Below are 11703 nucleotides of genomic sequence, written 5' to 3'. Positions count from 1 at the left end.
ATGAAGCCTTGCTGTTGGGGCAGAACTTTGTATTGGGGAGGGAGAAGTTCCCCACCCAACCCACTGTGGACTTAGCCAAGAAATTTTTCCTCAAGTATTACCCAAGGTGTCAAGTGGGAGCTGTATGACTCAGCCCCTTACCTGTACCACCTGGGACCTCCACCAGTAGTTCCTTGTACTTTTCAGCTCCCTCCTAGGATCATAAGTCCTATCAGTGGCCTAGCTTGGGACCCTTGGCAGGGCATAGGTATAGAACCATGCACAGTTCTTGGAGATAGTCTCTCTCTCTTGCTTACAGCTGGGCTGTGTCTGGTCCCTAGAGTCAGGAACTGGCCTGGGGTCACTGAAGAGACACTTTTAGCTGGGATGGAAAGTGGGTCCCGTGAATTGAGAATAATGGAGCAGGTTATCCATGCCACTCTCTCATCTACTCCAGAACTGGAAATTAAATCATTGTTTTCCATCTCAGTGAATCAATAAATCACTACTGGAGCATGTCTATCTAGGCCTGTCCTCAAAGGAGCCAAGCAGCAATGTGTATAGATAGAATAATAAAGTAGATATGACTGGCAAAGTCCATCTACTCCCTTCCCTCCACCCAGCTTGGAAAGCAGCTAGATTTGACTCCAGGCTTCTGTCCCTTGCCTCAGTTTCCCCCACCCACCTTTCAGAGAAGGTAATACTTTTCCCTGTGATGCCTGTCAGCAGATTAGACTTGAGGAGAGAGGGGGGAAAGTGTGAAGAAAGGGGCAGTGAAGGCTCACTGGCCTTGAGATAATGAAGTAGACACAACAAAGGAGGCTGGGGGCTTGAGAAAAAGGAGGTGCCCTTGGGGCTCAAGGGCTGGGCCAGCCTCTGCATCCTAGCCCTTTGCCTCGGATTCCTTCCTTTGCCTGTCTCCCAAATCTGTCTCTTCCTGGTTTCTCTGTCCTGTCTCTTTCTATGGAGCGGAAGGTAGTTCTCATCACCGGCTGTTCCTCTGGAATCGGTCTGCATCTGGCACTGCGCCTGGCGGCTGATCCTTCAGGCAGCTTCAAAGGTGGGAAGAGAGCGGGGGCCAAAGACCCCGGAGGGGTGGAGGGGTGCCTGGTTTCAGGTGACGAGGGAAGGGAAGATTTGTGTCCTCGAGGAAGCCCTAATTCCAGGCAATCCTCACTCAACTCAGTGTACGCCACTCTACGGGACCTCGGGTCTCAGGGCCCGCTGTGGGAGGGCGCAAGGGCTCGAGGCTGCCCTCCAGGCTCCTTGGAGACACTACAGCTTGACGTGACCGACTCCTGCTCAGTAGCAGCTGCCCGAGACCACGTGACCGAGGGCCGAGTGGACATCCTGGGTGAGATTACCGGACCCCTTGGGTCCCCTTCCCGACTTAGGCAGAGGAGGTGTAGGTTCCCCCTCCCAGGACCATTCCTTACCTTCTTTCCCGGTCATTAAGAAGTTGGAAGTGCCTGGGGATCTGGGGAAGCTTTGGAGCTTCCACTGTCTTGTCTGATCTCAACTTTGTTCTGTCCTACCTCTAAACACTTGAAAAAGTGTTCTAAACATTGTTGTTGAATAGTGTTTTCTGCCTGAATGAAACTGAGCTGCAACGCTTTTAAAGCTGAGGATGCAGAAGCCTGGTTGGATTGGGGAGGTTTGACGGGATGTTCCTGGCCCAGCATAACGCTGCTGGGGAGGAGGGGAAGCAGTAGGGTGGCAACGAGGCATTGGCTCCTCTCTTCAAGTATGTAATGCTGGCCGTGGCCTGGTCGGCCCACTGGAGGCCCACACGGTAGAAGCTGTGGGCTCCGTGCTGGACGTGAACGTGGCGGGGACAGTCCGTACGCTCCAGGCTTTCCTTCCGGATATGAAGCGACGCCGCGCGGGCCGGGTGCTTGTCACTGGGAGCATTGGCGGGATGATGGGTGAGCTGGGGGAGGCCAGGTGTTGCTGGTTGTAGGGGCACACAAGACGATTGTGGGCACTGGTCGGGCATGGGGACTGGGGCATCCAGGTTTTATAGCTCACTCACCTTCTCTCTTGTTCTCTCTTGGCCCCCAAAGGCTTGCCCTTTAATGCAGTTTACTGCGCTAGCAAGTTTGCCCTGGAGGGTCTATGTGAGAGTCTGGCTGTGCTGCTGCCACCCTTCGGGGTCCAGTGAGTAACCAGGATACCCCGGGGCACCCCAATTCCCTTCCCCTCAGGGACAGCCCCAGCAGTCTTGTCCCACTAGAAGCTCTGTTTAAGACTGCACCCCTTCTCCCACTTCCTCTTGCTACAAGTGTAGAGTAGAAGTAACTCTGGATCCAGCATCAGTGGCCTTGGACTCTGCCACTTCCGAGCTATGTAACAATTTCTTGGGGTTCAGTTTCCTCAAATGCAGACCAAAAAAGTTGCATCTCTAAGGTCCCTTCCAGCACAAACGTTCTATTATTCATGTACGCACATCATTTACGTGCCTAGTCATCGCCTAATTCTGGAGGGGGAGGTTAAGGTGAGGGGAGGGTGCTGGGACCAAAGAGTGGAACCAGGATGACGCCTCCCCATCCTCAGCCGCCGTTTCTGCACTCCCAGCGTCAGCCTCATAGAGTGCGGCCCTGTACGAACCGCTTTCCAGGAGAAGCTGGAGGGGGGTCCTGGCGGAGCACTGGGAAGCACCGACCTAGAGACTCGGGCTCTGTTTTCCCGCTACCAGAGCCACTGTGAGCGGATCTTCCGGGAGGAGGCACAGGACCCAGAGGACGTAGTGGAGGTGGGGTGTAGCAGGGACTCACTACTCTCCTGGAGATGGGGCAGAGGGAGCACCTGAGGAGGCCCAGAAACAGATATCTGGGGCGTGGGGCGAAGGCGACAGGGGCTGGGGTCCTGCGCGTACTTCTGCCCAGGTTCTCTTTTTCTTTTCCCACATCAGGTGTTCGTCCGAGCGCTCAGTGCCCCTCGCCCTGTCCTGCGCTATTTCAGCACTGAGCGCTTCCTGCCACTTGCCGAGCTCCGACTCTCAGATCCTGGCGGCTCTCAATACGTAAATGCCATGCACCGAGCCGTCTTCTCCGAGCCCGAGGAAGGGGAGGCAGGTAGTGAAGCCAAAGGCCTCGAGAGCCCCTGAGTTAGAAGCGCCCTTCTTTTCACCCCAACAGATACTCTCAATAAAGTACCCTGCCCATATCGCCTAACCAGTAACTGGGTTACTTTGTTTTTGAAACAAGTTTTCCAAAGGGAAGCAGAGGTGGGAGCTCGTAGGAGAGGGCTGTTTGCCTTCTTCAGATGGCAAAACAAACGCTGGGAAATTGGAATTTTGGGGGGTATTGGAAAAACAAACAAAAATTTTTGATTGTGTAACAGGTTAGATCAGGTCTTACTACTTACTGACTTTGTCAATGTGTCACTTAAGGCAAGTTATTTCTCTGTTTTTCCTATGTAAAATTAATTCATTCACCTATTGTATCTAAGTCCTTGTGCAAAAATTAGGAAATTGGACTAAGTGGTTTAGATCGGCAGTGTCAAACACTTGGGGGGAGAGGGGGGAGGAGAGGAAGGTCGCACTGAGTTTGGCCTGAACCAGATTAAAATGTAATTTGGAAATTTTTAATAAAATAAATAATAACACAATACAACATAGGTAATGCTGGTTTTCTAAGTCAATATGCAGCTGAAGGGATTCTTATGAACGGGTTAATGACTCCATTTCTTTTTGAGTCTGACACCAGGTATAGATGATTCCTTCCAGCACTAACAGTGCTTGGTTTTAAGTCACTTAAGAACATCAGCTTTGATTACTGCACCTGTTTGAGCCCCAGTTTTCTCATGTGAAAAGTGGAGAAACCAGCCTTGCCTATCTCACTGGCTGTTGTGGCAAATCATTGACATAATAGGTATAAATGAGATTTTAAAAGTGTAGAGCCCCTGAAAATGTGAGCAATCATTACCAGGAAAGTAGTGGGGACAAGCACTGACTAGAGCCAATCCATCCAGTTCTCATTCTCCACCCTCCCCACCACTCCCTGCCCAGCTGCTGGAGAAGAAAGGCCCCTCTAATCCCCTACCACAGCTTTCTTCCCAGAAAAGCTGTTTGGGCAAGCTAGGGAGGGAAGCTACGTGTAACCCCATGAAGATATCTATCTGGCTGACTACCTCCCTACTCTGTAGAGCAAAGTCAAAGGGAAGGTCGGGATTCCCTCAACTGATGCCCTTCCATTCAAGGCAGATGGCTGAATAGGGGAGGACTACTGACATAAGGTAATGGTCTTTGACCCCTGGAACCAGAGCCCACATCTGAGGGGAGCTAGGAAGGGTAAGTGTACACTGCCACATAAGGGACAAAAGAGAAAGGATAGGACCAGGGAAAGGATCACCAAAAGGGAGGAGGTGGCTGTGGTTTTTCTCCCATTGACAGAAAGCCAGTAGACATAATTAGCCCAAAGCAAAGACATTCACTAAGATGGCATGGTAAGGACAGAAGCTACAAAACAAACTCCACAAATTCTGACACTACCCCAAAAACACACATAACAGCTATGGGAAGAATGGGCTTAAGAGTACAATGGTAGTAAGGCACACACATGAGGCAAAACTCAGAACTCTGATACCGACTGACTTCAGTGTTTATTATGAAGGACTCAGGAACCTTACCCACGAGGACAGCAGCATCTGTTGGGGAGAGGTGATTGCTTAAATGGGCTTTTGGGTCTGCTTCTCTCTGCAGAGGAACTTCTGAGTCCATAGCTAGCTCTTTGCTGCCACAGGTCTCACTGCTTGAAGGTGCTTCCTCCCTCAAGTGACTGCTTCACTTTGTACTCTCTGGAGAGCATCTCTGTCCCAAAGGCTCCTTGAATTCTTTCAAAGTGACTCTCCAACTACTGAATGGGTTGTGTATTTCTTGGTTGGGTTACCAATACTGTGAGTTGTAGTCACTCGAGTTGCATGACCTTTGGGGCGACGCTATATAAAGACTCCCTGGCTTTATTTATAAAGCTTCTGTAGTTAATTTTCAGCTCAACCAATGGCCAGTGGCTAGCCCTTTGGTTTGAAAATGAGAAAGGTTTTCCAAAAGGGATTAACAGGGTGGTAACATCTTATTAACACCTCATCATCTATCTTTGTCAGCCAGGGGGGAACAAAATATTCCCTCCTTTACACTTGTGTGTGTGTGTGTGTGTGTGTGTGTGTGTGTGCGCGCCGTCACAACTGGCAAACCACTTAACCAGCTTGGGCCTCAGTTTCCTCATTTGCAAAATGTCGGACTGGACAAGATGGCCTCAGCGGTCCCTTCCAGCTCTAGACCTATTGTTCCTCATTTCTCTCAGAGGTTCTTTTGCCTTGCGTGTAAAATTACCAGATCCAATTAGTCGCCAAGACGCCCTCCAGTTCTGACGAAACGCCTGACTCCTCCCGCCTCCGCCCTCTGGGCTCCTTCACTCCCCACGTGATCGCCCCGTCCCCTCCCACATCTCGCGAGATTCTCACTCACGGGGCCCGGAATAGCCAGGATTTCTCCGAGCCCAGAACCGCGAGCTACCTGATCCGGGGCAGCAGCACTTCTGGGTGGACTCTGGGGAGCGGCGGTAGCTGCAGCGGCGTCGGGAGAGGGAGCAGCCCGAATCTAGGGGCTCCGTGAGTAGCCGGGCCTGGAACTAGTGACAAACCCGATCTGTCACTGCCAGTAGGCGGCTCCGCCCCTTGGAGACAAGCTCCGCCCCTTAGAGACAGCTCGCTTTTCCCACATTTCTCTCTCCTCTGGGAAACAAGGGGAGATAAGGGTCCCAACGCCTGGGTTTCCTGCGTCGCCGTTCGGCCCCAGAGCCAATCCTTTCTTGTCCATTTCTGCGAGGTCCAAGACCTCCCCCTTCGCAATTAAACAAATCTGATCACGCATGCGCGAGTGTCCCACTGGGGTCAGGAGTCCAGGTTGCTCGTCGAAGAAGCTTACGCATGCGCAGACAATCCTAAGGAGGTTGGGGAGGTTTGGCTGGGTCTTAAAACCGTGCGCATGCGCGGCTACACCACCTAGGGGCCATTCACTGATCAGTGCTGTGCACCCCCAGCCCCATCCTGAGCTTCTCACATGTGTCCTCCCACAGGTGCCATCGAGGGGAACCGTCAGTGACTTGAGCAGTGGTAGTGACTTGTCAGCATGTCTGCCTTCCGATCCGGCCTCTTGGTACTGACGTCCCCGTTGGCAGCCCTGATCCCACGCCTGACACCCATTCTGACCTCTGCAGCTCGGCTGGTGGAGCAGACTCTGTACGTCCACCTGCAGCCTGGCCTCAGCCTGGGTGGGCCGGCCCAGCCTCACTCTAGCCACGTTCAGGCCACTATGGAGGTCATCAATCTCATCACCGGCCTCTATGCTGGTGCTGATGCCTATAGGCACTTGGACATCCGAATCCTGCTGACCAACATCCTTACTAAGAACCCAACCCCACCATCTTCACTTGGCTCTGTGCAGAACCTAGCCCACCCCCCTGAGGTGGTGTTGACAGATTTCCAGACCCTTGATGGGGGCCAGTACAACCCAGTTAAGCAACAGCTAGAGCGGTATGCCACCAGCTGTTACAGCTGCTGCCCTCAGCTGGTCTCTGTGTTGCTCTACCCAGAGTATGATCCAGGAGATACTTCCACAGACCCATCAGTGGTACCCCATTCCTCTGCTCTTTGGTCAGGCTCCCCTATGCCTACATCTCCCAAACACCCCCTACAGGGCTACAACCATGTGGTAGTAGGGGGAACATTTGACCATCTGCACAATGCCCACAAGTTGCTGCTTACTGTTGCCTGCCTCTTAGCCCAAAAGAGGCTCCTGGTTGGAGTAGGAGACAAATACTTGTTGGAAAGTGAGTAGATGAGTTTGGGGGTTGACTTGGGTTGGGGAGGTTGGCCGAGCAGGGGAAGATAAATTCTAATGTTCAGGTCTTGGGAGTGACCTTTGGATATGTGCACTTTATTCTCTTGCTCCCTTTGGAATTGAAATGTGGGTGGTATGGCCCAAGGCCATGTTAAGCTGAGCTTCAAAGGCTATATCTGTGTCTCTCACACTCCTCCAGGTCTCTTCCATAATGATCTCCCCCCTTCCTAACTGGCAGGTACCCTGGTCAGTGTAGCCTTCTCCATTAGTAATCACTGTTCCTTCCTCCACAGCCTGTTTGAATGCTACTCTTCTCAGTCAACCCCAACAAAAACAGACATCTAAGTACCCTCTCTGCCAATCACAACCACCCTCTTTCCATTTTTAGTTCTCTCCAGTACCCCCTCCCCCATCAAAGTACCTTCTTTTGCCTCCCTTCTTGCTCCATTTTCTCTCACTTCTTCCCTTAGATAAAGTGCTCCCGGAGTTAATCCAACCATATACATATAGGGTGAAACATCTGAGTGAGTTCCTGGTGGACATGAAGCCATCCTTGGTCTTTGACATAGTCCCCCTCCTAGATACCTACGGTCCAGCTGGCACTGATCCTTCCTTGGAGTGCTTGGTGGTTAGCGAGGAGACTTACCGTGGGGGGTTGGCTGTCAACTGCCGACGCCTTGAGAATGTAACTCCCATGGGAAAATGGGCAGGGGGAGTGCTTGGGAATAGGAGGGTGGGTGTATATGTGTTGTTTGAGTGGGCTCTCCAAAGACTTGGGGGAGGAGTGATACTTTAGAAAGGTACTGGGGAAAAAAAAAAAGAAAAAAGATACTAGGGAGTGAAACAAAAGCTTCCAGCTCGTATGCCAGTTCCTGGGTTGGCTATGATTCGGTCCTTAATTTCACCCTCTGAGTGGTTTGTGTAGCTTAAAAATGAGCCCTGGGGGTTCAAGGCAGAGCCCTGTTAATTGTCTCTGTTTTAAGATATCACCCCTTATTGCCTTTATCTCTTGCCACAGGGCCTGGAAGAGCTGGCTTTGTATCAGATTTTGTTGCTGAAGAATCCAGACCACAGTGAGAATGAGGAAGACAAAGTTAGCTCCTCCAGTTTCCGTCATCAAATGCTGGGAACCCTCCTTCAAACACCCAATGTAAATACCTTTCACTTCTAGAAGTTAAAAGTGCTGGTTCCCCTTGAAATGGGGAGTACTGGCTCTTAGTGGGAAAATACTCTTCTATTACTCTCATAGGGGGAGCCTATATGCACACACAGGGGCCCAAGTGGTTATCTTGATCTTAGTCTTCTAATCTCCCCATAGATGGCCCCTCCAACCTTGGCTTTTTCAACTTTTTCTCCTTTTGGCAGAAGAGACCAGACCTCCCCTCCAATGTCTATGTAGTGGGGCTGACAGGGCCAAGTGGCTCAGGCAAGAGTTCAGTGGCTCTGTTACTGCAAGACCTGGGGGCAAAGGTCATTGATAGTGACCAGCTGGGACATCGGGCCTATGCACCTGATGGCCCTGCCTACCAAACTGTGATAGAGGCCTTTGGAACCGGTATGTCTTGTAGGGAAAGGTGAGGTGGTTTCAGGGACTGAGAGTACAGAAACATCACACTCTTCTCACTTTGGTTCTTATTTCTGGCATCTTAGATATTCTCCATGAAGATGGCACCATCAACAGAAAGATTCTAAGTAGTCGAGTGTTTGGGAACAAGGTGAATACACTAATCTCTAAAGGGATCTGTGGCTCTCCAATTTTCCATGGACCATGCATCCTTGGCTCAAAACCCCTTTCTTTTTCCCTTACCCCTGGAGTTTTCTGTCTTTTGTTGGTAAGGGAAGTCTTTTAGTCGTTTTCATGTAGTTCCCCACCACTTCCTTGCAGCTTGTTGCTGCAAACCTAACAGCAGCTGGTTTGTTTTGTTACAGAGGTAGGACCAGGGAATAACATCTTCCCTGGTCCTCCCTCTGCTACTAGAAACAGTTGAAGAAACTCACAGACATTGTGTGGCCAGTCATTGCCAAGATGTGCCAAGAGGAGATCAACAAAGCTGCAGCTGAGGGTGAGTGTGAAGGACAAGAGCTTCGGAGGTCTGGGAGTAAAGTTCTTCCCTTGTCCCCTTCCCCTCCCTGTACCTCCAATCCAGGGCATCCTGCCCAACTGCCAGGCAAGCATATTCCAGGGAATCTCTGATCCAGGACCAGTGGCTGGGATGAGAGATCAGTAGAATGACTGGGGTCCACCTGCAGGGAAGACCGTATGCGTGATTGATGCGGCCTTGCTGCTGGAAGCTGGCTGGAACAACATGGTCCATGAAGTGTGGACAGTCATTATCCCAGAGAAAGAGGTAACTGGACCCCTTCTGTCTCCCCTACCTCAGCCCCCACTCTGGGCCGCTGAATGGTTCCTGTATCATGTTACCAGAACAGCTCAGAAGAATCCTGAATGACAGTTTTTGTGTCTTCCAGGCACGAAGGCGAATCATGGAGCGTGATGGTCTGAGTGAAGCTGCTGCCCAGAGCCGCCTACAGAACCAAATGAGTAATCAGCAGCGTGTGGACCAGAGTCATGTGGTGTTGAGTACACTCTGGGAGAAACATATTACCCAAAGACAGGTAAGGGGATTGGATAGGAATCTGAGGGGAGGAATGAGGGGTGAGCCCCCTTTGACTAATATGTCTGCCTTCCCACAATTTTCCTCTGAAGGTGGAAAAAGCCTGGACACTTCTGCAGGAGCGAATCAAGACCCAGTAATTCACTCGTGGAGACTTCTCCATCTGATCCCGGATTAATGATGATTGATGAATGTGGTGTGGGAGAGCCGCACAGGGCAGGTCCTGCCCTTCGCTAGAGGAGGGCTCCTGGGGTATTCCCCAGGGGCAGGGCCCAGACATTCGCAGTGCTGAGCGGCTCGGGCTACGGTGCGATGGGGCAGGTTGGAGGCCGGGTTGGAGGCACGGGCCGCCGGCAGAACCCCAGCACCCATGGCCCACCTGGAGGAGTACTCTGGGGCCCCAAGACTGGCTGGGACCAAGGGTGTAGACACTAAAACTAATTAAAGCCGAATTTTCCTGTAAGGCGCTGGCTTACTGTGCTCCTTGTTTCCTGGGAAGGTGGCTGTGTGAGCCACACTTGGAGGTCCCAGCCCAAATTGTGGCCGGGGTGAAGGGACTAGAAGGCTTCGAGGCCCCGCTGCTGCCACCCTATGACCATAACCAGCCTGCATCCCGGCCGCTGTAACCAGTCCCGACTAAACCTGTGGGAATTGTGGGAATTGTAGTCTCTGAACGGCCGGGAGGGAACGTGTCTTCGTTTACGTTACGTAAAGCAAGCGCAAAAGCAAATGACCACGCTAGAAAATCCCTCGCGCCTCCCCCCCTTTTTTTTAATTAATGTGGACTGCTCGATCGTCAGAAAATCTTGACTTAGGGGAGTGACTGCCGTAAGATAAGGACAGAAAACGCCGTTACTCCTCCATACTGGAATTTAAATTCTGGCCTAACACCCTTATAAAATGCTGGGTCCAGTTCACCCTTCTCCCCTGCGCAGGCGCAGCGCGCCTTCCTCCCACGCCTTGGGATTGGTGAGCTACGGACCAGATGGCCTCGGGCCCCGCCCATGGGCGGGGGCCTACACTCGGCGTTTCCGGTTCGTTCGGCCTGACAATGACGGAGCAGGGCGCCTCTCTGGACGACCCCTGGGTCAAGGCAAGCCCCGTGGGCGCGCACGCCGACAAGGGGAGGGCGGGTCGGGCACGTGCACGCAGGGGGAGTGGGAGAGCGGGGGTTTCCCCCGCTTCCCCCCAGTTCTCCCTGCCTCGCCCTCAGGGGCTCGGGGCTGGGGGCTGCAGAGACAGCCCCAGCCCCACTGGTGCCCAAGTGGGGAACCAAGAGAGCGGACTGTGTGTGATTGCCTGCGGCGCGGGGGGCGGGGGGCGGGGGGCGGGGGGCAGGGGCGGGGGCTGCGCCCGCAGCCGGCTCCGGGCGGGGTGGAACCTGAGCGGCGTCCCTACCCCCACAGGTGGAGTATGCGTACGGTGACAGCAGCCTGGATCCCGGTGAGTGAGTAACGCGACCGCCGCCCCTGCCCCCTCGGGGTGTCGGGATGGGGGCAGGGTGTGCCCCGGCCTCCAGGTATCGGACGGGGGAGGGAAGTAATGGGTCTCCCTCTGTCATGCAGCTAAGTAGGAGCCTTAGGGGTTCGCGAGGCATTGAATGACCAGCCCAGGGGGGGAGGGAAAGAATTGTTGGGGGTCTGGAGCCAACCTTGGTGTCCAGCTACTGCCCAAGGGTCCGAGGACGTAATTTCTTCTTGGGTGCCTCTCTCTTCCAGGGCTCTTTGTAGAAAGTAACCGAAAGGGGAGTGTAGTGTCCAGGGCCAATAGTATTGGCTCCACCAGTGCTTCCTCAGTCCCCAATACAGGTAAGCAACAACCCCCTTATCCTCGCTTCCACAATCATCTTAGGCTCTTTTCCTGCAAGAACTCCATTGTTTGCAGAGATCTGGGGTTTCAATACAACATCCAGAACTAATTTTCCCACTAACATATGAAGCATGAGGGTCTCCAAAGACTGATTTGGGTCTTTAAGATTAGGATTACCTCACCTCTGAACTCCAAGACTAAGGCACTTCTTTGTGCCACTCAATTTATAGACATCTTGCTACTTTCTGACCCAACAGATGACGAGGACAGTGATTATCAACAGGAGCCCTACAAGGAGTCATATAAGGACAGGAGGCGCCGAGCCCACACACAAGCAGAACAGAAGAGGAGAGATGCCATCAAGGTGAGGGGGAACCCTGAACCCCTTGACCTTATTCAGGTCAACTATGGCCTCGAATCCAAGGTTGAAGTGTCTGGCATGTGACCTGTATAACAAGC

At 52.6% G+C, this 11703-nt stretch overlaps 3 protein-coding genes across 10 annotated transcripts in view; all 3 read left to right on the top strand.

The window, feature by feature from the left end:
• Positions 1–6: 6 nt before the first annotated feature.
• HSD17B1 (hydroxysteroid 17-beta dehydrogenase 1) lies at positions 7–3537 on the top strand. 6 transcript variants are annotated; one of them, XM_027870462.1, is made up of 6 exons: positions 7–1039; positions 1166–1333; positions 1725–1904; positions 2043–2136; positions 2554–2731; positions 2891–3537. In XM_027870462.1, exons 1-6 carry the CDS (start codon positions 943–945, stop codon positions 3083–3085), a joined length of 912 nt encoding a protein of 303 aa, XP_027726263.1. In that variant the 5' UTR covers positions 7–942; the 3' UTR covers positions 3086–3537. The 6 variants fall into 6 exon arrangements, with proteins under 6 accessions (XP_027726263.1, XP_027726262.1, XP_027726261.1 ...); XM_027870461.1 differs by having other exon boundaries at positions 2533–2731; XM_027870460.1 differs by having other exon boundaries at positions 7–1333.
• A 1893-nt stretch (positions 3538–5430) lies between these two features.
• On the top strand, positions 5431–9898 carry COASY (Coenzyme A synthase). Of its 3 annotated transcripts, XM_027870330.1 has the most exons (10): positions 5432–5589; positions 6057–6809; positions 7291–7505; positions 7839–7970; positions 8186–8375; positions 8471–8535; positions 8799–8883; positions 9071–9168; positions 9290–9436; positions 9528–9898. In XM_027870330.1, the coding sequence occupies exons 2-10, from the start codon at positions 6110–6112 to the stop codon at positions 9573–9575; spliced, it is 1680 nt and encodes a 559-aa protein (XP_027726131.1). In that variant the 5' UTR covers positions 5432–5589; positions 6057–6109; the 3' UTR covers positions 9576–9898. The 3 variants fall into 3 exon arrangements, with proteins under 3 accessions (XP_027726132.1, XP_027726131.1, XP_027726130.1); XM_027870329.1 differs by having other exon boundaries at positions 5432–6809; XM_027870331.1 differs by lacking the exons at positions 9290–9436; positions 9528–9898 and having other exon boundaries at positions 5431–6809; positions 9020–9159.
• A 548-nt stretch (positions 9899–10446) lies between these two features.
• Positions 10447–11703, top strand: part of MLX (MAX dimerization protein MLX) — a 4290-nt gene continuing 3033 nt past the window's right edge. The window contains exons 1-4 of the mRNA XM_027870332.1: positions 10447–10528; positions 10842–10878; positions 11154–11243; positions 11502–11608. Of these exons, the coding sequence (XP_027726133.1) occupies positions 10487–10528; positions 10842–10878; positions 11154–11243; positions 11502–11608 (276 nt within the window). The 5' untranslated portion in view covers positions 10447–10486. The remainder of the gene's footprint in view (positions 10529–10841; positions 10879–11153; positions 11244–11501; positions 11609–11703) is intronic.

This window comes from Vombatus ursinus, unplaced genomic scaffold (genome assembly GCF_900497805.2).
Source record: "Vombatus ursinus unplaced genomic scaffold, bare-nosed wombat genome assembly UNPS02014797.1, whole genome shotgun sequence".
Lineage (NCBI taxonomy): Eukaryota > Metazoa > Chordata > Mammalia > Diprotodontia > Vombatidae > Vombatus > Vombatus ursinus.
Note: the sequence above shows the minus strand (reverse complement) of the source record. Positions and strands in the feature narration are given on the sequence as shown.

What these genes read in the sequence shown, in the direction of transcription:
- HSD17B1 (XM_027870459.1), top strand. Translation starts at nt 943, where the DNA reads ATGGAGCGGAAGGTAGTTCTCATCACCGGCTGTTCCTCTGGAATCGGT. An exon ending in GAGCATTGGCGGGATGATGG is followed by an intron (nt 1,905 to 2,042) that starts GTGAGCTGGGGG and finishes TGGCCCCCAAAG; the next exon opens with GCTTGCCCTTTAATGCAGTT. An exon ending in CTGCCACCCTTCGGGGTCCA is followed by an intron (nt 2,137 to 2,532) that starts GTGAGTAACCAG and finishes CCCCATCCTCAG; the next exon opens with CCGCCGTTTCTGCACTCCCA.
- COASY (XM_027870330.1), top strand. Translation starts at nt 6,110, where the DNA reads ATGTCTGCCTTCCGATCCGGCCTCTTGGTACTGACGTCCCCGTTGGCA. An exon ending in CCCTCCTTCAAACACCCAAT is followed by an intron (nt 7,971 to 8,185) that starts GTAAATACCTTT and finishes TCCTTTTGGCAG; the next exon opens with AAGAGACCAGACCTCCCCTC. An exon ending in CAACAAAGCTGCAGCTGAGG is followed by an intron (nt 8,884 to 9,070) that starts GTGAGTGTGAAG and finishes GTCCACCTGCAG; the next exon opens with GGAAGACCGTATGCGTGATT.